Genomic DNA, 26,522 nt, shown 5'->3' with positions numbered 1-26,522 from the left:
TGGGTAACCACTGGTGGGGAGTCACCAAGACAACATTCATTTAGATAGCCATGGCAAGTGCCTCATAGAATTCTTGTCTTTTTTCCCTTACCCAAAGGAATAAACATCGCTAGACAAAACAAATGACAAAAGACTGTTCATTCCCCTTCTCGTGAGAGACAACAATGAAAAACTCAGGACTCCCATCCACCTGGGGAATAATTACTGGGATACCTCCCTGCTCTTCAGTGTGGCTAACTATCCCCCAGTGATCAAAGAAGAAGACAAAGATCCACACAGTACCAGAAAGAGTGGATGGCTATATCCCAGGCTCAAACACTTCCTGCTGGGTTCAGTTTGTTATTTCAAATGCCCTTGGAAAGAACACTTTCCTTTTCCAAAGGTCCAAATTCCTAGTTCTCAATAAGTTTGCCATGTGCCACACATGGTTTAAATATCAGAACTTTTCTGACTCTGTTTGTTTGTTGGATTTCAACAAGGGGCTATGACATTTCCCTCCCTATCCAACCATTCCTTGCCCTCTCCTCTTTTCCCTTCCCTCCCCCTTGAATAATAATAATAATAAAAGAATACCTGGAGCACAATGCTAAAGAAAACTGAAACCTTGGCCAAGACCCATCCAACAAAAGCTCAGTCAATTTTTCTTCCCCAGGAAAAAGCAACTTCTGTACTTTGCATCTAAGCTGTCTGAAGGAACTTTTGCCAAAGCACCAGTTTTCCTCATTTGTAAGAAACACGGAAAGCAGACAGCCATGTGTGACCTTCACCGGCTGCTGTGCAAGAGAGACGGCTCAGCTGGGCTTTGGGGGCTTCAAGCCGACAGGAGCAAAAACTTCAAGACATCGTTTAAATGGGGAAGAATGAGAGGGGAATGGGATAAATCAGCCTCAGGATTGAGTCCTCCAGTTTATATAATGTGCAGCACAGAGTGATGGAAAGAGCCCCAGACAAGAGACTCAGGACATCTGGATTCAAGTCCCAGCTGAGCTATTTCCTAAGCATCTAATCTTGGACCATTCATATCTCCTTGTTCACCTCAATTTTCCCACTTTTGAAATAAAGTAGTTAGACTAGTTGACCTCTAAGTTCCCTTATAGACCTTGTATATTCTAAGACTCAGTCTTTTCTATTCTGCTCCATTGAAGTAGGATAGATAATAAAAGCAGCCGGATGGCTCAGTGGAGTGACACCTGGCCTGGTGTCAGACAAGCTTAGATTCAGCTTCCCACATTCACCAGTTGTGTGTCACTCGGCAGGTCCCTTTGTCATGTTTGCCTCAACTTCCTCATCTGTAAAATGATCTGGCCAAGGAAATGGTCAACAACTCCAGTATCTTTGCCAAGAAAACTCCAAATGGGGTCAGAAAGAGTCAAACACAACTGATAATAACTAAATAACAACAGATGTTTCCTTAAAGAAGGAAACATTACATTCTGTATAAGAAGAAAGGAAGGAAGGAAGGAAGGAAGGAAGGAAGGAAGGAAGGAAGGAAGGAAGGAAGGAAGGAAGGAAGGAAGGAAGGAAGGAAGGAAGGAAGGAAGGAAGGAGGGAGGGAAGGAAGGAAGGAGGGAAGGAAGGAAGGAAGGAAAGAAGGAAAGAAGGAAGGAAGGAAGGAAGGAAGGAAGGAAGGAAGGAAGGAAGGAAGGAAGGAAGGAAGGATTTATTAAGAACCTTCTATTTGCCAGCACTATGATAAGCACTATAAAGATTATTTCATTTGCTTCTCAAACCATCCTTGGGAGGTAATTGAAAGGCAAACTCTATTTACAATAAAGTGAATAGAAATAGAAATGAAGGGATTGCCTGGGGTTTATAGCTAGCTAGTATCTAAGGACAGATTTGAACTCAGATATTCCCTTGTCCAGATGCAACACTTTCCCAATGTGCTAACTGGGGTTATATTCTCTCACAAATGCACGAAGTCCTTGGGAAAAGTGGATTTAAAATTAGAGAAGGGTGATTGTGAGCCACACATGTAGAGAACACACATGAGCAAAGGATAAACTTTTAAGTCCCAATTACTAGAAGTCCCTTTTTGAATCCATAACCAGCATTCTTCGCTGGTATAAGAGTCATGTTCCTTGAGGCTGTTCCCTCCCTCTGGTGGCCCACTATCTCTCTGTAAATATCTGTGTCCATATTTGCCTTCAGTGTATCCTCTAGATGCTACTGTCCTGACTCTCCATTGACATGGTCATTGAGAGTGAGAATAGGAGATGGAGAATAGAGAAAGAAAAGAACCCACCTGGAAATCCCTGGAATGAGATCCTCTGCTTCTGGACCAGTCCTCTGCTTTAATGGACAAATGCTAAAATTTCTCCAGTTACTTAAAGTCCTCAGGGGTACTCTTAGCTTGTTCCTGTTAATCAAGCATACTTTATATTTCACCCAGTTAGAAAAGAGTTTGTACATGATAAAGAGATCACCCAGTGCAAACAATGCTTTTTTACACATTTAAAAAATCTTATCTCTGAGGTGGAGAATGTCCCTACCTTACAAACATAATGACTATGTGACCTTGAACAAGTCATTTAACTTTACAGTTAGACAACTTATATGATTACAAATTTCAGAGCATATGTTAACCTGAATTAGTAGAGGGACTTTCTTTCTTTGGAGTTTATTATCCTAATGACATCACAAATCTAATTTAAAAAAAAACCAAGAAAACAAAAACTCTTTAATTTTATTTCTCCAAGGAAATAAACTATGGCCTCATACAACAAGCATAACAACTCCATGTGTTGAAAAGCATGTCAACATGGGCAAATATACTTTTCTCCCTGAGCTGAGTTTCAGTTTCCTTGTCTTTAAATAGATATGAGAATCCTTTTAATGATCTGCCTCAATTCTATTCTATTCAACAAGCATTTATTATATGCCTCCTGTATGTCAAGTATTTGCTGGAGTACAAAGACAAGGAAATACTCTTGCCGTTATGGAGCATACATTCTATTAGAGGAAGAATGGACACGGAAACCCTTTGAAAACCTCAAAATGTTACCAAAATATAAACTAATTTTTAAAATTATTTTCATTATTGTTACCTATTTTCAAACTTCAACTTTTTTTTTCCCCAGGGGCCAGAGATGATCATTTTCATAACCCAACACATCATCATGAAACCTGCTTTTGGAAACTTTATGAGGAGCTATGAAAAAGAAGAAATTTGCAACTGAATGAAAACTCTGGAGACGCCAGTATCCTGCTCCAGAGCCCTTGACCTAACCAAGAGAGGAACTGAGGAAAATGTGGGCAACAGTAAGTGTTGGTTGAACAGATACATTTTATTTAAATACTACATTTCAATGTCAACTCAACAGGTGTACTGATAACAGTGAAATGATAATGCAAGCTTTTTTTCTCTATTCTACCAAGTCCTTTAGGTGATATTGGAATAAAGGGGCTAATTCTTATCAGGCTGCCAGTCAGGCTTTGTTGTGATGAGTTTTGAGCATGGAAAACAAATCTGAGAATTCTCTGGATGATCAAGGCAATGCCAAGAGAAGTGCTTCTTCCATTCCAGATTCTAGCAGAGGATAATTTAGAATATGAGCTAGTGGCTAAAAACATCTAAATATTACAGGAACCCTTTCCCAGGGAACAATTCCCCCATGTTGTGAATTATTTGAACATCTAGTGTTTCCTCTCTTTTTTATTCTACTATTTTCCTTTGGGATGAGCACAGAATTTCATTACCAGACATTATTTATCAGACAGTCCTGGAGGGTTCATGTTTAGCAAAAATCATTCTCAATCACTTTTATTATTTAGTATAGATTTAGTGTTGTGTTAGTAATATTTAATGGTTTGGTGACCATAATGGTACTTATAGAATTTTTGTTAAGCTCTGAGATGAACGTTTTGTCTTTTGGATAATTGAAATTTAACTGCCCTATGAAATCAGATGTATTGGTGCTTATTGATTGGTTTTGCTGATCTTTCTCTTTTTCTTTTTAATTAAAATAATTTGGTACAAGGGATAGCTTTTTGGGTAGGATATACAAGAGGAAGTCTGCTGTTTATTCAATTATTTCAGCTATGTTTGACTCTTGGCAACCCTATTTGGCTTTTCTTGGTAGAGATACTGGAGTAGTTTGCCATTTCTTTCTTCTGCTTCTTTTACAGATGAGGAAACTGAGGCAAATAGGGTGAAGTGACTTGCCTAGGGGCACACATCTAATAAGTGTCTGAGGCCAGCTTTGAACTCTGGAAGATGAGTCTTCCTGACTCTAGGCCTGACAGTCTATCTACTGTATCACCTTGCTGCCTAAGAGGAAGTCTAGGAAATATAAAAAAAGGAAACATATTAATAAAAATCTGTTTTCAAAAAAAGAAAGCTAGCTACTTAGTTCTAAAATATATTATACTATTCAAGCAGTGATAGTAGTGGCAATATATGCTTTGTTGAATTAATAGGGATAACGGTTGTCATTGAGTATCACTGGCTCTTCACCTTTGTATGAATCTGATTTCCCTTTTTCGAGCCATTTCCTTGGTTCTTCTCAGAAATTACTTTCTCTAGGGCCACTCCCTTTGTCATGACTTGGTTTTCCTTACAAACCAGCTATAGAGAGGTGAAAGCAGTATGGAAAAGGAAGGGGTCAAGATATATTTCCCATATCAGGATTTCATATAGCCTCTCCCAACCAGAGGCTGAGTAGTTTACCTAAAATGATTCAGGTTTAAGTTCTTCTCTTTGCTCCAGTAAATTATAAAATTAAACCAACAATTCTCTTTTGTTCACTCTGAGCCCTTAGGCCAGGAAATAACTCTGTAATTATCAAATTTATCTCCCTGATTCTCAGCTGCCTGTACCACCCCTAGCCCATAGTCTTTCCTCTCTCTTTTCCTTTCTTTAGTGAAGAAATACAAAAATCCCAAATGCTATGGTTAACAATGAATTTTTTGGGACAATTAAAGACAAAGTGAGGAGGAAGGAAAATAAGATTTGGAGAATCAGAGATAAGCTTCAGGAACAGATTCTAGCTTTCCTGAGAAGGGAGAGGCAAGAAAAAGGAGGTTTTAATAATCCTTGAACATTGTACAGCAGAAACATTTTTAAAGACTGAAAAATGTCAATTATATATAAATGTTTTCTTCATCAGTTTACTCCTTCTTTAAGAAGTTTCTCTTCTCATAATAAGTAGATATACTTAGAATTTAGTGAAATTCAGATTCAACTTTGATCTCCATTACTCCCAATGGCTCTAAATATGCCAAATTTTTCTAAAGTCAATTATAGTATGCGGGCTTTATAAGGCATTATGAAGCCTTAAGCTTACTTGCTGGCAAAAACTGTATTGAGCCTTGTAGGAGTCTTTCCTCACACTCATAGAGACCATAAATATACATTCTAACAGAAAATGCCAGTGATGGGGCTGAGCATTGTATCTGAAATGTACTAGCCATTTGACCATAGGGAAATTATTTAACCTTTTAATGACTCAGACAACTCTCTAAAAATATAGTTATAGATAAGTTATCAATCTGCAAGAGTAAATGGAGTTTCTTCACTAGAATTCCCTATATAGATAGAATCACAGATCTAAACCCTCTCCCTCACTTAAAAAACTCTAAAATCTAATTTTAGATATTAATTGCTTCTTTTAAAGTAGAACATGGTTACCATTTTAAAAAGATCCTACCTCAATGTAGATGGAAGGATTTAAGCTAAAATGTCAAAAGCTGTTATTATAGAATTCATATAATCTCCATCTTTGGATATGTTTAAAAATGAGATGAACTATTTGAGTGGGATGATTTAGGACAATATTTCACAATCTTTTCATGTATGATGTAATTGTTCAATCATTTTTCAGTCATGTTCAATTCTTCATGACTCCCATTTGGGGTATTCTTGGCAAAGATATTGGAATGGTTTGCCAGCTCATTTTAAAGATGAGGAAACTCAAGCCAACAGGCTTAAGGGACTTGCCTAGGGTCATTCACATAACCAATGAGTTTCTAAGGCCAGATTTGAACTCAAGAAGATGAGCTTTCTAATTCCAAGTCTGGCACATTATCCATTGTACCGCCAAACTGTCCCTTTTAAGTGTAAGAATCCTTTTTAAAAATAAAAATAGTCCTTCTCTTATTTTCTCCTCTTACCTCTATAAATCTTAATCTACCTACCCTTCTAAAAATTCCTCCCTAAGTGTGTCCTTCAGTTTTCTCACCTCTCTACAAATTCAGAAGACTTCTACACCCTTCCAGATGTATAGATTGTTTCCTCTTCAACCTAGATGAGAGTAAGGTTCAAAAATCATCAGCCCTCCTCCTCATTTGCTTCCTCTATTTTAATTTTTCCTCACCCCATTTTATGAAATAATTGCTCCCTTTAGCTTTTTCCTACCCAATTTTATTTTTTAGAATTACCCCATCTTACACAATTCACCCTAACATTTCTTTCAAACTACCTTAGTAAGGATGACAGTTTTAAGAATGCTAATAACATTTTCATACATAAGTAAGTAGTTTAACCTTAATGACTGCCTTATAATTAGTCTTTAATGCTTTTAAGATAAGGTGGGATTTGAAAAAGGATGGGTAAAATAAAGAATAGGACAGTAAGGGAAAAGATAAATGACAGGTATCAGGTAAAGAGAGAGAGGATGAGAAGGAAAATACGTAAAAATAAGATAGAGGAAAATTCACAAATAACAATGATAACTTTGAATGTGAATGGGATGAACTCACCCATAAAACAGAAAAGCAGAATGGATCAAAAATAAAAATCCAACAATATGTTGTTTACAAGAAACACATATAAGAATGAGAGGATTAGAAAATAATTTATTATGCTTCATCTTAAATTTTTAATTAATTTAATATGACTGAACCATTGTGGTATATGATTATGAAATTCTACTATGCTATAAGAAATGATGAGCCCACTGATCTAAGAAAAACATGGAAAGACTTGCGCAAAATAATGAAGAGCAAAATGAGCAGAACCAAGAGAACATTGTATACAGTAACAACAATTTTTTTTAAGAATGACTTTGAGTAAATAAATGATTTTGACTATTATAAATACCAAAATGAATTGTAAAGGATATATAAAGAAAAACACTATCTGAATCCAGTAAAGGAACTGATAAATAGAAGTATATATAGAATAATTTCACATACACACACATACACTTATTTATATACAGTAGTATTCCTCTCTAGGGTAGGGGCAAAAGCAAAAAAAAATTACATGAATAAAAAGTTGTATATAGATTTGTAGTGTTATGTGCAATCATCTTTTTTTATTCTATTATGTTATAGAAATGTTTGTGGGTCAGTGAATTATTGTGGCTTGCCTCAATTTGAGCTCATGGTTTAATTTAGCTTTAGTTTTTGCTTTATAGAACTCTTTGTTTCTATTTTTATAACTCTGGTTACATAATAGGTACTTACTAAATCTTTTGTTTGACTTCAATTGGGTTGGACGACATTATTCAATTAGACCAATGGAAGGAATATTAAGAGGGCATTACTTAGATCCAAACTTATATGTGTGTATATGTGAATGTACATGTGTCTGCACGTATGCATGTACATGATACAAACAAGGTAAAGGATGGGTCAGAATTCATTGCAGGGCATCAGAAAATCCAAATGAGAATCTATATATAAGCAAACACTCTTTCCCTAGATTGAGTAAATAAAATATTTTGCAAATACATATATTACTGTTTTTCAATTCTATCTACAAATATATATGTGTGTGTGTGTGTATACATGTATATGTTGTAATGATATATAAAGGACATTTAGAAGTCTCATTGAATCCATAGTAACTTCTTTTTTAATCAAAAAATATAATGACATGGGAACAAGAGAGAAAAGAGAAAGGATTCAACTATACCTTCCTAATGCTGTTAAGCAGACATAGAATAAAGCAGAATTAAGTTAAGAGGACTAATTTCAAAACTTCATGGCAATGAGAAGATGGTGGGAGTGAGATGGGAAAGGAGAAGAACTTCCTGGAAAAAGAAGTTACTTTTATTTTTAATGTTTTTTTTCATTATTTTATTTTAAATTTCTAGAATAAAACAAACATTTTTATAATAATAAATAAAAAGATGATTGGACATGATACTGCAAATCTATTTGGAATATTATGAAGTTCAGAGGGATTGTAATTTGCCCATATTCACCCAACTAGCAAGTCAGAACCAGAATTTGAGTCTATTTTTCACAACTCGACATCTGATGGTCTTCCTACTATAGTACAATGTCTCTGAAAAATACTTCTGTTTCAGCATTTTGGGGCCTTTGGCTTTGACCCAGGTAGTTACCTATGAAAATGGAATGATTGGTAAAAATATTTTAAAATCTCTCCTTTATTTCTTCTCCTCTCTCCCTAGACAACAGAGCTGAAAACTGTCTGCCGGAGATTGTCCTTGCTTATATATATCCTCAGACAAAACCAAACTTAATTCATTGTTTCTTGTGGGGACAAGGAATGTTGACAGTGGAGAAACTGAAATTATTTAATGTCCTTTGTAGTTTTTTTCATCAGACAGAGACTCCCTAGAATTCCAAAGTGGTTGACCACATAGTTTACTCAAGGGCCTTGTGGGAAGATGCTAAATCCCCTAGGAAGAATAGATAGTAGGGTGACCTCTCTGTGTCTCTGTCTCTGCCTCTATCCTCTGTCTGTCTTGGTCTCTGTCTCTGTCTTTGTATCTCTGTCTCTGTCTTTGTATCTCTGTCTGTATCTCTGCCACTCTATTGCTGTGTTTCCTTCTTTCCTTCTATCTTCTCTCTTTCTACTTCCCTTTCTCTCTCTCTCTCTCTCTCTCTCTCTCTCTCTCTCTCTCTCTCTCTCTCTCTCTCTCTCTCTCTCTCTCTCTCTCTCTCTCTCCCAGAGACAGAGAGACACAGACACAGAGACAGAGACAGAGACAGAGAGAGAGAGAGTGTGTGTGAGAGAGAGAGAGAAAGAGAGAGGAGAGAAAGAAAGAAAGAGTATCTTTCTATCTCTCTGTTTCTCTCTTTCTCACTCTCCTTTTGATAAACCATCTTTGGTAGTGTGGATGTCCATGAGGAAACCAACTTTGAACTGATTTTCTAAATAAGCAATTACAATGGGCTAGATTCTTCCTGGCTTGTTCTCTCTTTATAATAATGGGAAGCAGAAAAGTACAAGAAAGAATGTTGGATTCAGAGCACCTGCCTTTGATTGCCAGGGCGATGACATGACAATGTCATTTCAGCTTTATGTACCTCAGTTTCCTCATTTGTAAAAATGAAGAGGCTGGAATCTCTGATCTCTAATATATTTTCTTGTCCTAAATCTCTCGGCTTACCTCTTATAGATCAGTATGTTCATTTCAAATGAAATAAAAAAAAGGATAATAAAGACTAATAGCATTCATGAACCTATCAAAGACCTAATTCTCAAGGGTAAGAGGCACAAGGAGAATGGGGACTCAATAAAGGGTATTTGTGTTATTTTCAACACTTGGGGCCTCAGTAAATATTCACGCCAAATAGACTGGTTGAGATAAGAGCTAGAATAAGACCTCTCTTGGAGATATCTGTGTGACTTAGACAAGTCAAATCCTCAGTTTCCTCATTTGTAAAACAAGAGGGTTAGATTTAATGTCTGTTAAGGTCCCTTCCATCTCTAAATATTTATCTCCTGATCTCATGAACTTTGGAGGATCTTTCAACTCTAAGATTTTATGATTCTCCAAGGAACATAAAGGATTTTGCTGACTTTATATACTATGCAAAACCATCCCTCCAACCCCCTCTTGATAGGTCAGTAGGGAAAGAAGTTATTATTACCCCATCTTTCATGCAGAGAAATAAGAGAACATATGTATGCACATAATTTTTTCTAATTACACAATATTTCAGGAAAATCCCGTAACAATTACTCTACAACAACCTCTATTTTGTCCTCCTGACTCCTGATTTTTCTTTTTCCAATCTGTCCTTCACAGTCCTTCCTCTCATTTTGTCATTCCCTATCTCATAAACAACATCTACCTCTTACCTCACCTTAATCACTGAATGGGCAACCTCAGTCAAACTGAGACCTGTTGAAGATCTTAGCTTAAAAAGGCAAAGGTCTCCCATTGCATTCATGACCATCTCCAGTCATTCTGATCTACATCTGGCCACTGGACTCAGATGGTTGTGCAGGGAAAAGTGAGGCAGGTGCCCTTGCACAGCCCCCCTCCCCCCTTCACTTAAATGCAATTCATTTCTATGTCATGGCATCACTCTCTGAGGTCAAGAAGAAAAGGCCAAATGACAATACCACTGGTTCCTGCAGTTCCTGCTTTCTTCTAAAGATCTAAAGGTCCAAAATCAGACTTCACTTAACCAACCCTATTTTCTCTCTCGCTATTTCTTAGTGTGCAAATATGTTTTGGTGTCTGTTCCAATTCAGCCTTTCTTAGTATTCCCCCACACTCACCACACTCACAATTCACTTTCAGGTGTCTGCTGGGGCTTTCTCCCCCTTTCCTCTAACTTTGGAAAGCCCTTCTTAATTTTCTTCATTTATTCCACATCCTACTGATTTATCAAGTGCCATCTTTTTCATGCTCTAGCAAAATGACCTCAAATAGATCTTTCCTTTCTCTTGTTGCTTTTATAATCATTAATTGTACCACACAATTTGCCTTATCCTATATGGTCCTGTTCTCTAATCACATAAAATAATTTATTATGTCTATATATCAACATGCAATTAAATCAGAGAACAAAGGCAAGAAGGGACCTCAGCGCCAATCTAATTCAATCCTTTCATTGCATAGGCAAGGAAAAATGAAGCCCAGGCAGCCTAAAATGCCTTTGCCAACATCATACAATCAAATCAAGTCAGTGAGTATTTTTAACTACCTACTGTGTGCCAGACACAGTGCTAAGTACCAGGTGGACAATGAAAGGCACAAGACAAGACCTGTTCCTAAAGCTCTCATTCTAAGGCACAACTAGGTAACACAGTGGTAGTAAAGTCAAATCTAGCCTCAGACACTCACTAGGTATGTGATTTTACAAAAGTAACTTGATCTGTTTGCCTCAGTTTCCTTATCTGTAAAATAGAGATAATAATAGCACTTACCACCTAAAATCAAATAAGATATTTATAAAGTAGTTAGCATAGTGCCCAAAACATAGAAGTGATACATAAAATGTTAGCTATTAGTATTAATGGGAGAGAAATTTTATAAATGAGTTCATACAAAATACAGGATAAATTGAAGATGATCAATAGAGGAAAGACACTAACAATAAAGGGGATTAGGAAAGGTTTCTTGCAGAATGTGAGATTATAACTGGACCTTGAAGGAGATCAAAAGGAGAATGGAGAGAATTTCAGTCTTAGGGTTCAGCCAATGAAAACACATGTAGTGAGGAATTAGGATGTCTTGTTCAAAGAGCAAGGAGATCACTGTCACTGAATTGCAGATATGAGAAGAAATAAAGTATAAGTAGACATAGTAGGAAGGATTGGGCATATCACAAAGGGCTTTGAATGCCAAGTGGAGGTTTTAAATGATCCTAGAAGTGCTGTTGGAAAAATCTCAAGAAGCAAGATTTGAATCTTGGTTGCCTGGATCCAGAATCAATGCTTGATCCCCTGGAGCCCACCACTGTTTCATGTGCTTATGTGTGGTCTCCTCGGTTACATTAAGCATTCTTTGTGAACAGGGACTAGGGGAATCTTCATACTTATCTTGTAGCCCACATAATGGGCTCATAGTGTTGGGCACACGATAAATGCTTGAACCCTGATTAAGAACCTGGGACAGAAATCTAATCTGTACCTCCTAGGTCAAAGCACTACTTCACAAGGGTGGTCTCCATGAGCGCTCAGTGCCATGTCACTTCCATAGTCATCCTGGGCCCAGCAGAAGCCCCTGATTGTTTTCCTTGTCATTGGTTCCACCATCACAGATGCCTGTGACTTCACAGAGCCCTGCCCTATCCCCTTTGCAGAGATAAAGTTAATAATTCATCCCTGCATAAGTCATGTCAGTTATACAATTAAACATGCTCTCCTCCCCATGATGGAGCTTTATGGAGGTATAAATCACCACCAAAAGGCAATTTAGTGCAGACAGGAATTTTATTGAGGGATGCAGATCCCCTGGGCTTGTCTGGAAAATGAGAAACATATTCAAAGACCAAGTGTCCTGCAGGGTGTAAGATTCGTTGAGGTTACAAAGAGGCACGTCTAGACTGAGATTTAACTTTCTCATTTAAATCAAGTAAAATGGAATTCCCTTGGATATGATTACCTAAGACTTTCTGCGTTTGATTAGGGATTACAGAGCCCAGTGGCTTGAACTACAGAAATTATACTGTCGAAAAGGGCTCCTGTCCAATGTCCAGGAAGTAAACAGGAGCTAGGGTTTGGCAAATGACCCTTGAACTTTGCAGCATTTTCACATCCTGACCAGACACTTTCCCTGACTGGAGAACAGAGACTGTGGTTTTGCAGAGTCTTCTGTGGCTTTTTTTTTTTTTTTTTTTTCTCTCAGAGGGACTTTGCTTTTTTTTTTTTTTTTCTAAAATATGAAGAAATCCTTTGGGTTTCCCTCTGATGGTACTTTCACTCAGAGAAAATGAATCCAGCTAAAAAGAACTCATTCTGAAAAGAAAACACACACACATATATACATATGTATGCATATGTATATATGTATATATGTGTGTGTCTATTTATGTAAACCTGAATCAAAGGTATAGAAAGAAATGGAGGGCAGTGCACTTGCCAGACCCTCAACTGATTTCATTGTTTTCTTTTTTTTTTTCTTTTTCCTTTTTCTATTCTTACTTTAACAAAATCCAAATAAAAAGAGCATTTCTATATTCATTGTAGAAAAGAAAGTATTGTACATTCAATTACAAATCTCTATCATATAGATCTTGCTTTTCTTTTAAAATATACTAGGCCTGTATCCCAAAGAGTTTTTTTTTTTTTTAAAGTGGGGAAAGAACCTACTTGTTCAAGAATATTTAAAGCAGCTTTTTCTGTGATGGCAAAGAATTGGAAAATGAGGACATGCTCATCAATTAAGGAATGGCTGAATGAGTATATGATTGTTATAGAGTACTGTAAGAAAAAGTTTCAGAAAAAATAGGGAAGATTGATATGAATTGATGTAAAGTGAGCAAGACTTTATAACAGTAATAGTAATATTTTTCATTGAAGAGCTGTGAATGACTTAGCAATTCTCAGAAATACAATGATCCAAGACATTAATCCTAAAGGATTAATGATGAAGCATATTTTTCACCTATAGAGAAAGAAGTGATATTTTTTTAAAATACAGGCTAAAGTATGTTATTTTTCACTTTTTTCATTCTTTTTCTTTTATTTCAGTATTCTTGTAAAAAATAACTAATATGCAAACTTTTTACATGATTGCACATGTATCATCTATATCTGATTGCTTACCATCTCAGAGAGGTAAGAGGGGGAGAGAAAGATAGCATTTGGAACTCAAAACATTTTAAAATTATATTAAAAATTGTTCTAATGTAATTGGGCGAAAAATAAAACACATACACACACATATATTTGAATGAAATGACAAGTCGAATGGTTTCAGAAAAACTTGGGAAGACTTATATGATCTCGTGCAAACTTTTATGAACTTATGCAGAACAAGTAGAACATTATTTATCTTTCCTTTCTAAGATGCAAAAATGAGAGCATTTGTCAAATATAGATTTGTCAAATGCCAGAACTGGAGAAACTTCAGGGTCATTTGGTCCAAGCAGATGAGGAAACTGAAGTCTGGAAGTCACAGACAGCCTGTCAACCCTAAAGCCTCTATTTAGATCCTCCCACCTGGGTCCAATTTGTTCATCCTTACCACATCTCTGCTAAGTCTCAGAGAGGGCAGATCCCTCTCTTAGAGCTACCAATGTCTATCTGACTTCTGAGTCATACTTCAGAGTTTCCCTGTCTGGGACAAGTGAAATTATGTTTCACTAAGTGTTGCCATCTTCTCCCTCTACTTTGGAGCACTCTGAGCATCTATTACCTCTAGTCCATGGGATCTTCCTCCCTTGACCAAGTCCCTGATGTCTGATATAACATTTATAAAGAGGCAGACTCCTTACAATGACAGTATGAAGATTGTTCTATTATGCTTGCATTTATGAGCATTTCCTGCCTCATGAGCCTGTGAAAACTGCAAAATCTTTGTCATAGGGATAGAGATTGAACCTATCGTTTCATTCATGAAGAATTTCCAGATAAAACAATTTCCTCTCTCAAGGCAGGCTGGCATCTAGTTGGCAACTAATAAACTAAAAGTATTGCCCAGAACACTTTGGATTAAGTGACTTGCCCAGGTTCACTTAGATATTGTTCCATTTGGACCATTTGTTCCAACTCTTATTTTACAGATGAAGGAATTAGGATCCAAAGGAGTAAAAAAAAAAAAAATTGTCCAGTTGTTCAGTATCATATTACATGGGACCAGAGGCAGTATTTAAATTCAGCTCCTCCAGCTCTAAACCTTGTGAACTTTCTAATATATATGACACTTTTTTTTTAACCAAGTCTGATCTTGTGATTGATTCCTAAAAAAATAGCTAGATGGCCCAGTGTTTATAGTATTGGACTCAGAATCAGGTAAAACTGAGTTCAAATTTAGATTTCCTAGCCCTGTAATTCTGGGGAATTTCTGTCTGCCTCAGTTTTCTCAACTTAAAATGGGGATAATAACAGCACATACCTCAAAGGAAGAACAAAAGAAATAATATTTGTAAAGGGCATAGCATAGTACCTGGAACATAGAAAATACTCCATAAATGTTTGGTTTTGTGCTTTCTACTTTGTCCTTTGTGTTCCCTAAGATTGAAGCAAGCTGTCAGGAGATCATGATGGCAATTGAATCAGGGGGCCACTGCTATTTACTACCTTTATGACATTGTACAGTAATCCGCTTAACTTTCCAAGGTCTCACCTTCCTCATCTGTAAAATGAAGGAACTATATTGGATGAACTCTAAATTTCCTTCTCTTTCTAAATCTTTTTCCGTATCTCTAAGAACACACAGTGACATCAATGTAGTATATACAACTATGTTCTTACTAACGGATAAATGTTTTTTGAGAGTAGGTAGATAGCATTCTTCACTTGTAGTCCAATAGACAGAAATTCAATATTTTGTTTCTAATATTTAATAGTTATATGACCAAAGGCAAATTGTTTAACTTCAGTTTTCTCCTTTGTGAAACGGGGATAAAACCTGAACTGTCAGCCTTCAAAAGTTGTTATAAGGCTCATTTATAAAACTTGTCACGTTCTTTTTCACTGCATTTTCCCTAGAATCTTGGGGTGGTGAGTTTGAAGGGAACTTAGACATTATTTTTGCTCAGCCCTATTATTTGACAAATAAGGAAACTCACACAAAGTTATTATAAAACATGCTCAGGATCATACTATTTGGTAGTGAGTTCAAGACTAGCACCCAAGACTCCTATCTCTCCTGTCCAGCAGTTTTTCCTTCACCCCATGCTGCTTTCTCAGAACTCCTGGAGAATGCCTAAAACAATGTACACAAATCCAAGACACAATAGGATCCTTGATGTCATGAGCTTTAAAGGTTATTTAGTACATTCCAACCATTTTACAGATTAGAAAACTGAGGTCTATTTAAAATCATACAGTTAATAAATAGCAAAATCTGAATTCAGAGCTAGATTCCCTGACTCTAGAGACATTCTTCCTTTCAAAACACCACGTCATTTATTCCATATTTCTCTCTTTGTCTCTGGGGAGCAACATAAGCTCAGACATCTACCATCTGCAACTTGTCCCTGAAATGCTTCAGCCCGAGAGTTGGACCATTCCTTGCTCTAAGTGGCAACTGCCAGCAGCATGTCAAGTCCTAATTAGCAGGAATAATGCTTGGTTTCCCAGGTGAGATGAAGTTACCATGGAAAAGGTCAAGAAAAGCAAGAAAAATAGAAATTAGATACTGTGTGATGTGTTATCCTGAGGCAAGGGGCCACCTGTTGAGGGCTGTGTTTTGTGTTTGCCTTTTGACATCACAGCTGAGGGAGTGGAGAATCATTCTGCTCTGGTCTACCAGCTATTTGGGATGAGAAGTCCTGCTTCTCATGTGGTTTAGAACTTCAAGTTGGCTTAAGAAAGATAAATTCTGAAAGTCTGTCCATCTTAAAGCTGAGAGCTTAATATAAGAAAAAGCAAACAAAAAACAGAACCTCTGGCTGATACAGGGGAGACTGGAAAAGGTCTTCAGTGTCAGAGCTTATGCACAGTCCTAATAGAATAGCCTAGTAGAAAAAAATTGTTGCATGCATCAGAAAAACTGCTTTCAAGTTCAGTCTGTAGCATATGATACTGAACATCTGTATGAAAAGCAATTAAAAATTGGTTTTCTAGATGCTTTTAAAGCTCTAATATTTATCTATAATAATATCTAACATAAAAAAACAAATGTCTAAATATTTCTAAAATCTGCTTGGCCTACATATTTGGATATTTAACTGAAAATTCCATTTCCAACCAGATGTTTGGCATCATGTAGGTCCAGACTAAGTGCTGGATCTGCCAGTGAATGATGTAGGAGTCTTGGGCAAATGTTTCCCTGGTTATAATATGAGAGTACAGGGTAAAGGAGGGTTAGAAAAGCTCCTATTTATTAAGCTATCATCATCACTTTAGACTTTTTTACATCCCATGAACCACAAATATTGATTTTAAAATTAATGAAGTATCATATCCATATCATCTTTATATTTCTAATTTATTCTTTTTTGTGAGGTATTCTTTTTCTTCCCTAAACCTTACATATGCTAGATCAATACATAAAGAAAGAAAAATTAGACTATATAAATTAATAAAGTATCTATTAATATTTCCATCTAATTAGGCTTAGAACTAATTTCTTCATTAAATTTATACTAATTGAACTTGAGATCTAGTTATGGAGCACACAAAAACATATGTGTATCTCTAGCAAGGAGTAAAGGTTCAATTGTTTTGTGTGTGTGTGTGTGTGTGTGTGTGTGTGTGTGTGTGAGATGAGAGACAGACAGACAGAGACCAAGAGAGAGAGGGAGAGAGAGCATTTTAATAATAAACCAGGTATGGGTTCAAATTATTCTGTTTCTTAATAAGAGGAAAAATTGATATTTGTGAGAGAGATAATTATTTAGACAATTATTAAATGGGAAAGTAGTTGGAATGCCAAAGGCCTGCTAATCATTAGGCAGCTCATAGGCATTAGAGCTAGATAAAACCTTGAAGAGCAGCTAATTCAATCCCTTCATTTTAAAAATAAGAAAACTGAACCCCAGAGAAACTACATACCTCGTTCCAGGTGACACAGACAGTTATTAGTGATGGGGCATGGTTTGGGAACTAAAGGTTTTCCCTTCAAATACAATGTTATTTATTGATTGGCTAAAAGTAAGACTGAGATCTGTCTAGAGCACCTTGAACAGTGTACTCAGATGGGCTTTAGATGGTTCTAGTGTATATGACATTATTTTTCTAGGGAAAGGCATAATATGAGAGAGCAGCCAATTACAGTGTGGGCTTTGGCCAGAAACTTTAGCTAAAATAACAGCTGAGGTAGTCTGAGAACTATCCTATCTGTGCTAGAGACTCATGTAAAACATTTTCTCCCACTCAATATTTAATGTTGCCTTTCTACTCTTATTGTGAGTTTTTCCTTCCATTGAGTTTAAACAATCCTCTTTGTAATTTCCACTCATTGTTCCTAGTTGAATACCATCTTTGGTAAAGACCACGCTATCCACCCTATACCCCCTAACTCTCTCTTCACCTGTGCAAACCTCATTAGGACCATAAAACCCCAGTAAGGTACATGATAGGTGTCTATGTCCCTTGGAGCAAACCTAAGATATAATCATTATTTCCTAAATGATATAATCAGAACATTGGGTCACTTCTGGAAGGTAAGAGGTAACTAGAAGTCTGGAGAAGCAAGGCTATTTGTTTAGCAGAAACCATTGGTTTAGAATAACCATTGTTCAAATACCTATGGTCAGTTTCCTGGCATTGGAGCCAACTGGAAGGAAAGAACAGAGTTGGCTGTTTGCTCCAGTCTATACAAATGCAAGCCCTCCTCTGTAGTTTACAAGTCATTATCACATCATACCATCGGCTTGACTCAGGCAAGCATGTAAACAAAATGACCCGCTCTGAAGAAACAGTGAAGGAAAAGAGTTGTTTGGTCTGCTGTCAGGAACAGATTGCTGGAATATTATAACCCCATTCCAAAAGGAAAAACAACAACAAAGATGGTGTTAAACAATTTAGATACACTATTCGACTTGCTTTTGCTCAGCCTCAGATGACTTTCAAAGGAATGAGACATTGGCTCAAGTGTTTGTATGGCCAGCCTAGAATTCCTCATGGAGGCTCATCTCTAAAAGATGGGCCCCCGGGTGACTAAAATTTTAACTCTGTTTCAAGAAAAAGAAAAATGCAAAGTTTAGTCCTGGGAGCACAGAGAGTCAGGCAGTTCTTCAATTGTCTCCAAATATTCATCTACCTTTTGGTCCTTTTCATTTTTCGTTTTTGTCCATTGATCAATGAATTGAACTAAATCTCATCCATCAAGTGAGAGTGAGAAAGTCCAGAGACCACTGCAGCCAGAATACAGTTGAATTTCTTCCTGAATAGAGACATGAAAGCCAATGAGAATTGGAGTACATACTCATTTTTAAAACATTACCATAAAATCACTTTACAAAGGAGCAGAAAGCAATTGAAAAGAAAAAAAATCGTATAGGAAATTATGCAAATCTCAACTTAAGTAGGACTCTGTAACCCAGGGATCTACAACTAACAGAAATATCATGAGGCATCTTTATGGGGTGAAAAGACTAGACATGCAAGACTATTTGTTTAATGAAAGCAAGTGGTTTTGAATAGTCATTTTTCAAATACCTATTGGTTATGATATGCTGTTGTACAGGCAGCTTTTGCTTATTTTGTTTCTAATCAGCCAATTAACAAGCATCTATTAAATACTATTGCTTACAAGATATTATACTATGCACTGAGGTACTAAAAGTGAAATAGTCTCTGCCCTCAAGAAGCTTATGTACAGTCTCCAATTATTTCTTTCATGAGATCAGTCAATTCTTCTACCTATATATGTGTGTGTGTGTGTGTGTGTGTGTGTGTGTGTATACACATGCACATACACAAAAAGCATGTTTACAGGAATATATTTATATTTATACAAAGTTATATAACCTGTGACTTGTAGGAGAAAGCTCCCTGTGAGGAACATTCTTTACCAATTCAAATCGTCACCATAGCAAGGTATAGCCTTGGAGGATTGCCTTGGGGTTTAGTACTAACACTAAAAACTAAGTGTCCCCAAGATTCACTCAGTGTGTAACAGAGGTGAGACTACAATTCAGGTCTTACTGACTCCCAGACCAGTGCTCGATGCATTACAAGATGTTTCCTCACATATCCACAAATATATTAAAAAGAAAAGCAAAGTATACAAAATAGTAATCCAAAGTTTCAGGTCCAATCCTCTTATGGAAATGCTCATTTTATTTGTTGTGTGTTAAATTCAGAATAAAAATTAAAGATTTAAAATATTAGGCAATTTTCCAGACAATATTATATAGCTATATGTATAAGAAGTATGTATATACTTACACATATATCACATATATATATACACAATATAAAATGTATGTTTTTCTCAAACATGTAGTTTCCTAAATATAAAGAACTTTTAATAAAGAAAATGGAAAATAACTTCTTTTACCAATGTAAATTGATAGGTATTCTGCAATATAGGCTTGAGGCACCAAGAGATTACTTGTCTGGTAACTTGCCTGAGCAAGGTGACTCCCAAGGTCACACATCTAGTAGATGTCAGAAATAAGATCTGAGGCCAGATCTTTATGACACTACGGCCAGGTATGTGTCCATTATGCCATACTGGTACTTTTTTACATTTGAGAAAAGGAAAAATGGACAATGTTTTCAGTCATCCCAGGTTACTACCATAAAAGCCTGTCTTTTTAACATAAATACCTTCCTACTACTAATAAATGACTAAAAAGCAAGGGTACCATGATTTCAGAAGAATCAAAATTATAAATAGCCCACATGGAAATGGATAGAGTAGTGTGATAATGCAGAATATTATCAATGATTACCAGCATGTGAAAGGTAGAGTAAAAGACATCCCCATATTGGCCATAAAAAGAAGCAAGCTGGTCATGTAGGAAATGGCAAACAATGGTAGATAATCAACTGGTGCATTGATGATTCTAGAATATTAAAGGAACCAAGGAATAAGCTCATGTTACATTGGTTCAATCTTCCATAAACAATTTATGGAAATACAGTGACAAAAAATATATAGGATGAGAAGCTATAGGGAAGAGAGAAAGTGACCCATTGAAATCAATGACCCACTGAAATGTCAGAGTATTCTCCTAGTGATACTCACCTTGGCCCTGCACTTCACAAGAACCTCCAGGTGTGAGGCAATGAGATCGCAACAAGAACATTGGCCCTGGAGTCAGGAGGACCTTGGTTTAAATCCGACCTCAGATACTTGACACCTATTAGCTGTGTGACCCTGGACAAGTCACTTAACCCCGATTGCCTCACTAAAACAACAACAATAATAATAATAACAACAACTCTAAACTCATATACTCTCAGTTTTCCAACTGATCCAATGACCCCAGATTGATGGGGTTTTTATGTTCCTATTTCTTCTTCCAACAACTTTTCTGTCTTTGCCACTGCAACCTATATCTTGCCACTGGACTGAGGAGAGAATGAGGCTGTTGACTTTGCACAGTTCTGTTTCACTTAAGTCCAGTTTACTTGCAAGTCAAGTTATTGACCTCCTGATGACATTGGTCTTTTTTGAGAACAAAGGATAAATGACAACAGCAATAATCTTTCTCAATGTCAAGCTTTTTTGACTGTTGCTTTCTTCTTTTAGAAAAGAAGCCAATTTAGATTTTGTGTCAGGATATGTTTCTTAACAATCAGAGCTATCCAACCATAGATTGGACTGCCTAGAATGGCTCCTTCCCTCCAATAGAGTTCTTCAATAACCACTTCTGAATAACTATTTGTCAGACTATAGAGATTATTCTTGTCTAGGTATAAATTAAATACAAAATCCACTTCCAGTTCTTAAATTCTGTGACTATTGGCTTATCTCTAGTTCACATTTCTTCTAATTCTAATTCTCATGTGCAGAAATCATCAATTTAGAGATAGAAGTGACTAAGGAGTTCAGTTAGTTCAAGAGTCCCATTTTATAGTTGAAGAATGCAGAAAGCCAGGATTGTTAGCATCATATCTACAACAAGAGGGAAAAGAAGGTATACCTAGGTAGTTCTTCAGTTTGTCAGTCCACGACTCAACATTTATTAAGAATTTTATTGTGTGGCAGAAACTGTTTTAAGTAATAAGGCTACGATTTAACATGTTTTGGTCAACCTGCCATCTGGGGGAAGGGGTGGGGGAAAGGAGGGGAAAAGTTGGAACAAAAGATTTTGCAATTGTCAATGCTGAAAAATTACCTATGCATATAGCTTGTAAATATAAAGCTATAATAAAAAATTTTTAAGTAATAAGGATACAAAGAAAAGCAAAACTCAAAACCAAAAATTGATTAAAATCTAAAAAGAATATAAAATTTAGCTCAAGGGCAATGTGGCATTGATTTTTCTCTACTCAAGAGCCTTGTTTGCTTTCTTACGTATTTCCTAAATATCCTAAACATCCTAATGATCTATCCCAGTAATTTCCAGAAATTGACATAAAGATAAGAAACCTAAATTTTGTAGAATATACCTCCTTCCAATTTATTTATTTTTATATATTTTACTTTACCCAATTCCTTCTTTTCCTTTAAAAAAAAAAAAAAAAGAGAGGGGGAGGAAGATATTTGCTTATGTCCAGTTGTGAAGACCCTCTGTAATCCTTCATGATTTCTCAGAAATCATAAACATATGACCAAGTTTTTTTTTTTCTAAGCCCAATAAATTCCTGCTTTGTCCACTACGATATAATACAGTCAGAGGCAACTTACTCATTTAGTGTCTTCACTATATCATGAGGGAATTGGAGGGGACACAAATGACAGTCGATAGTAGCAAATTTTAATCTTAAGTTGCTCAGTTGCCTGCAATAAATTTAAGGCATTAAATACTACATTCTAAGGAAAACTTTTGTCATTCTTTATTCCACATTAGAGGATCCTATTCTGAATAGGTCCCCAAACTTTAGGAATACCGTATTTACCTTATTTCCGGCACATAATGACCGAGTCCGAGCCAATTTTTCAGTCCCAGAAAAACAGAATCTGCCGTTCCTCTTTCCTTTTTAAGTGTCTGGTTCTGCTCCATTTGAAATTCAGGTAGACTTGTTGCAAGTTACATAATGTCCTCAGGGATGGATTCTGCCCTTAGAGATTTGACTAGTAGAGGTTGACCGCAAGCCTTTGCTCAGTCTTTCAGGTTAGTTTCCGTCTCCATCCACACCGTCTGGGTTCCGTTATCCCCTCTTTCATATTTCTCCTCCTCATTCTCTAACTGGCTGCTTTCCCCCTCAAACTTCCATTCTGCATTTCCAAAACCTACTAATTGATTTCCATTACCCAGCTCTCTCCTTTCCAATCCATCCTCTCTCCTCCCCTCCCCACAATTTCCAAAAAGTTATTACTAAAACACAGACTTGATTGTGTTACTCCATTGTTCAAACAGCCTCTGGATAAAATATACACTCCCCTGTTTTGAATTTAAAGGCCTTTATAACCTAGTTCTAGGTTTATTACAGATTAATTCCTTGTAATCAATCTATGCTCCAACTAAAATAATCTATTTGCTGTTCCCTCTCAATCCATCTCCCATCTTCATGCTTTTTACAAACTGTGGTCCTCAACACTAGAATGCAATCTCTTCTCATCTCCACCTCTGGAAATCTCTATCTTTGTAAGATTCTCCAGATCCTTTGTTCATGCTACTTCCCTTCATAGGATGGAAGCTCCTGGAGGTCACATACAGTTTTGTTTTGTCTTTCTGGGGTTTGTAGCACCAGAACATTTAATATATGCTTATTAATACATAATGAATAATGATTTCCCCTTAACTCTCTGAACAAGGTTCATTCAAAAATCTCTTTTCTCTCTGAAACTCTGTCCCTATCCATTGCCAACATCATAAACCTACCTGGCCCACTCCACAGGTCAGTCTTGGGATGAGGATGGGGAAATAAGGGTGTTTCAGTCAGACACTTTTTATAGCAATCTGAACACTGAAGCTTCTCTTTAAAAATATTGCTAAGTTCCTTATGCATTTTGGAACTCAGTATAAAATTGTCTTTTCTATAGAAAATTCCATCTCTCCTCTCTAGTATTTCTTTTTAATTTGCTTATTCCTGTATCTGTTCCTTTGGTTCAACTTTTCTTTGCCACATTTTCCCCAGACCCTTTGTTCAGTAGACAGCAGAATTCTTCAAGATCTGCTTTTACTAACTGAACACATTCCTGAGCCTGATTCCAAGGACTCTTTGGAAATATTTTCCTCCAACACTCTCCCTCCCCTTCTTCTCCCCCCTATACATGAATGTTGACCTTTTCTCCAGTAAAGACATAGACTCCAAACTCCCACTTTCTTTCTGCTAGTTTATTTCAGCATCTCTGCCTTTCTTATGAAATACTTATCATCACTAAATACTCAGGGTTTCTGTATAGTTACATTATACTAAGGCATCAGAGGGAACACTACCTTGCTTGCCCTTTGTATACTTAAATACCAAAGATTCACAATATACCCTGAGCTGTTGTTTCTTTCATGGGAGGCATTAGCCCTATTCACTAGGTTCTTTCACATATTTCACCCCTAGATCAGGGTTGAAAATGGAAATGCTTCTCTTTGGGATCTTTGGCAGCAGGACCACCAGACTATTTTCCTACTGTTGAATGATTTACATACTGATGGGTTTGGGAGATCCTGAAGGGTCATTAGTCTCCTACCCCTCATTTCCATCAGTGCTGCTAATATACTTTTTCCAGATCTCATGCCTGAATTCTCCTTTACTGGACATAATTCTATCACTCTTCATTATTACTCCCTGAAGGCACACTACAAGCAATTCTGGATTCATGCCTTCTATTTTGCAGCCATGGTGCTATAATTATTATTATTCAGCTCAGTTCTACCCTTAAAATCCTAGCAATATGTTCTCCTGGTCAGAAAGTAGAGCGAAGTCTCTCACTCTTCCTCTGTCTTATATGAGATAGGCTGAAGTTGCTGGGAATAGGGACTCAACAAATAATCTACATGGGAAGTGAGATTTCTGCTTTATTCATGGTAAGTTTGTACATTGTACATGTGGCCTTAATATCATTATAATAACCAAGAAAAACTTCTGGTGTGACCCTGATGGCCATGGTTTTTAAAGGACTGACAGTCTACCTGAAGAGACGATGTATTTAAATAATTAACAAATTAATTAATCATTTTATGGGTCAGAAGCTGTGCTGGATATTAAGACACAAATAACAAAAATGAGACAATCCTTGATCTCAAGGAACTTATATTGTAATGAGATCCAAGAGAGAAGCATTTTCATTTTCAACCCTGATATAGGGGTGAAATATATGAAGGAAGCTAGTGAATAAGGCTAATGCCTTCCAAGAAAGAAACTTAACAGCTCAGGGTACATTTTCTATCCTTGGTATTTAAACAAAATAGTGTTCCCCCAATGCCTCAGTATAATGTTAACTATACAGAGATCTTGGGTATCTAGGGATAATGTTAAGTATTTCACAAGAGAGGCTGAGATACTGAATAGGAAATACATATACTAGCATACATATATGTGTATTATAAAAATATACATAAACATGATATATGGTATATGTACTTGTCTACATGTCTATACATAAGGTATGTATATTATATGTATACACACATACAGTAGTAGCTAGAAAAGGGAGTTTTTGTCTGGGAGGTTAGAAGGATTTTTAAGGAGAGTCACAAAGTAGGTTATTATTACGTTTCCTAGAAGCAATAGTAGTATAGGGTTGATTACTGATCTAACACAGTTATAATAATTACCTTTTTTAAGCCTAGGTATGATATAATGGTCCATCAAGTCTCTGAGTTCTTTCATCTGCTGTTTTAGGAAGTTTATGTTATACGAACAAGTACAATAACATTTCTCTGAACCCTTGGTTAGAAAAATTAGTAATATTTTAGATAGAGGGTTGCTTCTTACATTTATAGTTATTCCTAGATAATTTGCTTGTGGTTAAGGCAAAATTTGAGTTACTAGAAGCATTTGAGTAAAGAAGATGCTGCATTGTGTATTGATAGATACACACTAGAAAGGGAAGCTGGAGGAAGAGTAAGACTTTTTTGGGAGGAACCTCCTTTAGTCCTAGAAGAGGTAGATAAGTTGGTATTCACTTACTTATTAATCTGAATAGATCCACTTGTAGATATTTCCAAATATAATTGGATTGATTCCCACAGGGAGGTTAAGAATGATCTCTAGAGGTTTGTCTGAAAGATGCTGTTCCAGATAGAAAGGGAACAATAGGGCATATGATGTGATGTCAGAGTAAATGCTGGCTTTTTAAATGAGAAAATAACTAAACATGAGACTAACGAATAGTTCTCTAAGATAAATACTATCTCAGAACCTTAATGTAACAAATGCCAAAATATGTGCTTCAAGACTGAATGTATCCCACATGATGTAAATTAGGAGGTTGAAAAAAAAAGAGGGAAAACCAGTAATAGCAATATTGTCCCTTTTAAAATATTAAATATTGATTTATATGTATTTCAAAAAAATATATTGATGTGTGGTGATTATTCCATATGAAAGTAGACTTAATTTATCAACTTTGTCTCCAAATTTTCTCAGTCCTCTTTGTTAATCTATTGATTGATAATAATAAAATCATTTCATAAAATCTATTTTTTAATTTTATTTTTAATGTATGGATGAAAACAAGCATTTTTATAATATTGTACAATAAAAAGATGACTGGACAATTCTGAAATGGACATATTTTTGAAAACTTTTTAAAAAGCTACTGAGAAGGGGCAGCTAGGTAGGGCAACGGATAGAGCACCAGCCCTAAAGTCAGTCAGGAGAACCTGAGTTCAAATCTGGTCTCAGACACTTAACACTTCCTAGCTGTGTGACCCTGGGCAAGTCACTTAACCCCAATTGTCTCAGGGGGATAAAAAAGTTATGGAGAAGGGTTCTTATTAATTCAGTTTCATTGAGCTGCAGATGACAGATAAAGGTAGATTGTATTGCCCCTTCCAAGAGTATTTTCACATTAACTATGACAGGATGAGAGATTTATACCTAGAAAGATTCTCAAAAACCTTCTCAATCCCTATCCTTAATCCAAAGGAATAATCTAGCATCAATGACAGCCTGGTTGGAGAGTTATGCAGTTTGCCAAAAAGGAGATCTTCCCAGGCACCTCTTACATTGCACCAGACCTTGGTGTACTCTG

The 26,522-nt window shown here is 36.4% G+C and overlaps 1 protein-coding gene across 2 annotated transcripts in view; it reads left to right on the top strand.

The window, feature by feature from the left end:
- The window catches only part of NEDD9 (neural precursor cell expressed, developmentally down-regulated 9), a 222,516-nt gene that overhangs the window by 78,094 nt on the left and 117,900 nt on the right, over positions 1-26,522 (top strand). For both annotated transcript variants that reach the window (XM_074271672.1, XM_074271682.1), the window contains exon 2: positions 3,081-3,261. In XM_074271672.1, the coding sequence (XP_074127773.1) occupies positions 3,250-3,261 (12 nt within the window). In that variant the 5' untranslated portion in view covers positions 3,081-3,249. The remainder of the gene's footprint in view (positions 1-3,080; positions 3,262-26,522) is intronic.

Source organism: Sminthopsis crassicaudata, chromosome 1, assembly GCF_048593235.1.
Source record: "Sminthopsis crassicaudata isolate SCR6 chromosome 1, ASM4859323v1, whole genome shotgun sequence".
Lineage (NCBI taxonomy): Eukaryota > Metazoa > Chordata > Mammalia > Dasyuromorphia > Dasyuridae > Sminthopsis > Sminthopsis crassicaudata.
The sequence above is the reverse complement of the archived record's forward strand: the minus strand, read 5'-3'. Positions and strand labels throughout refer to the sequence as shown.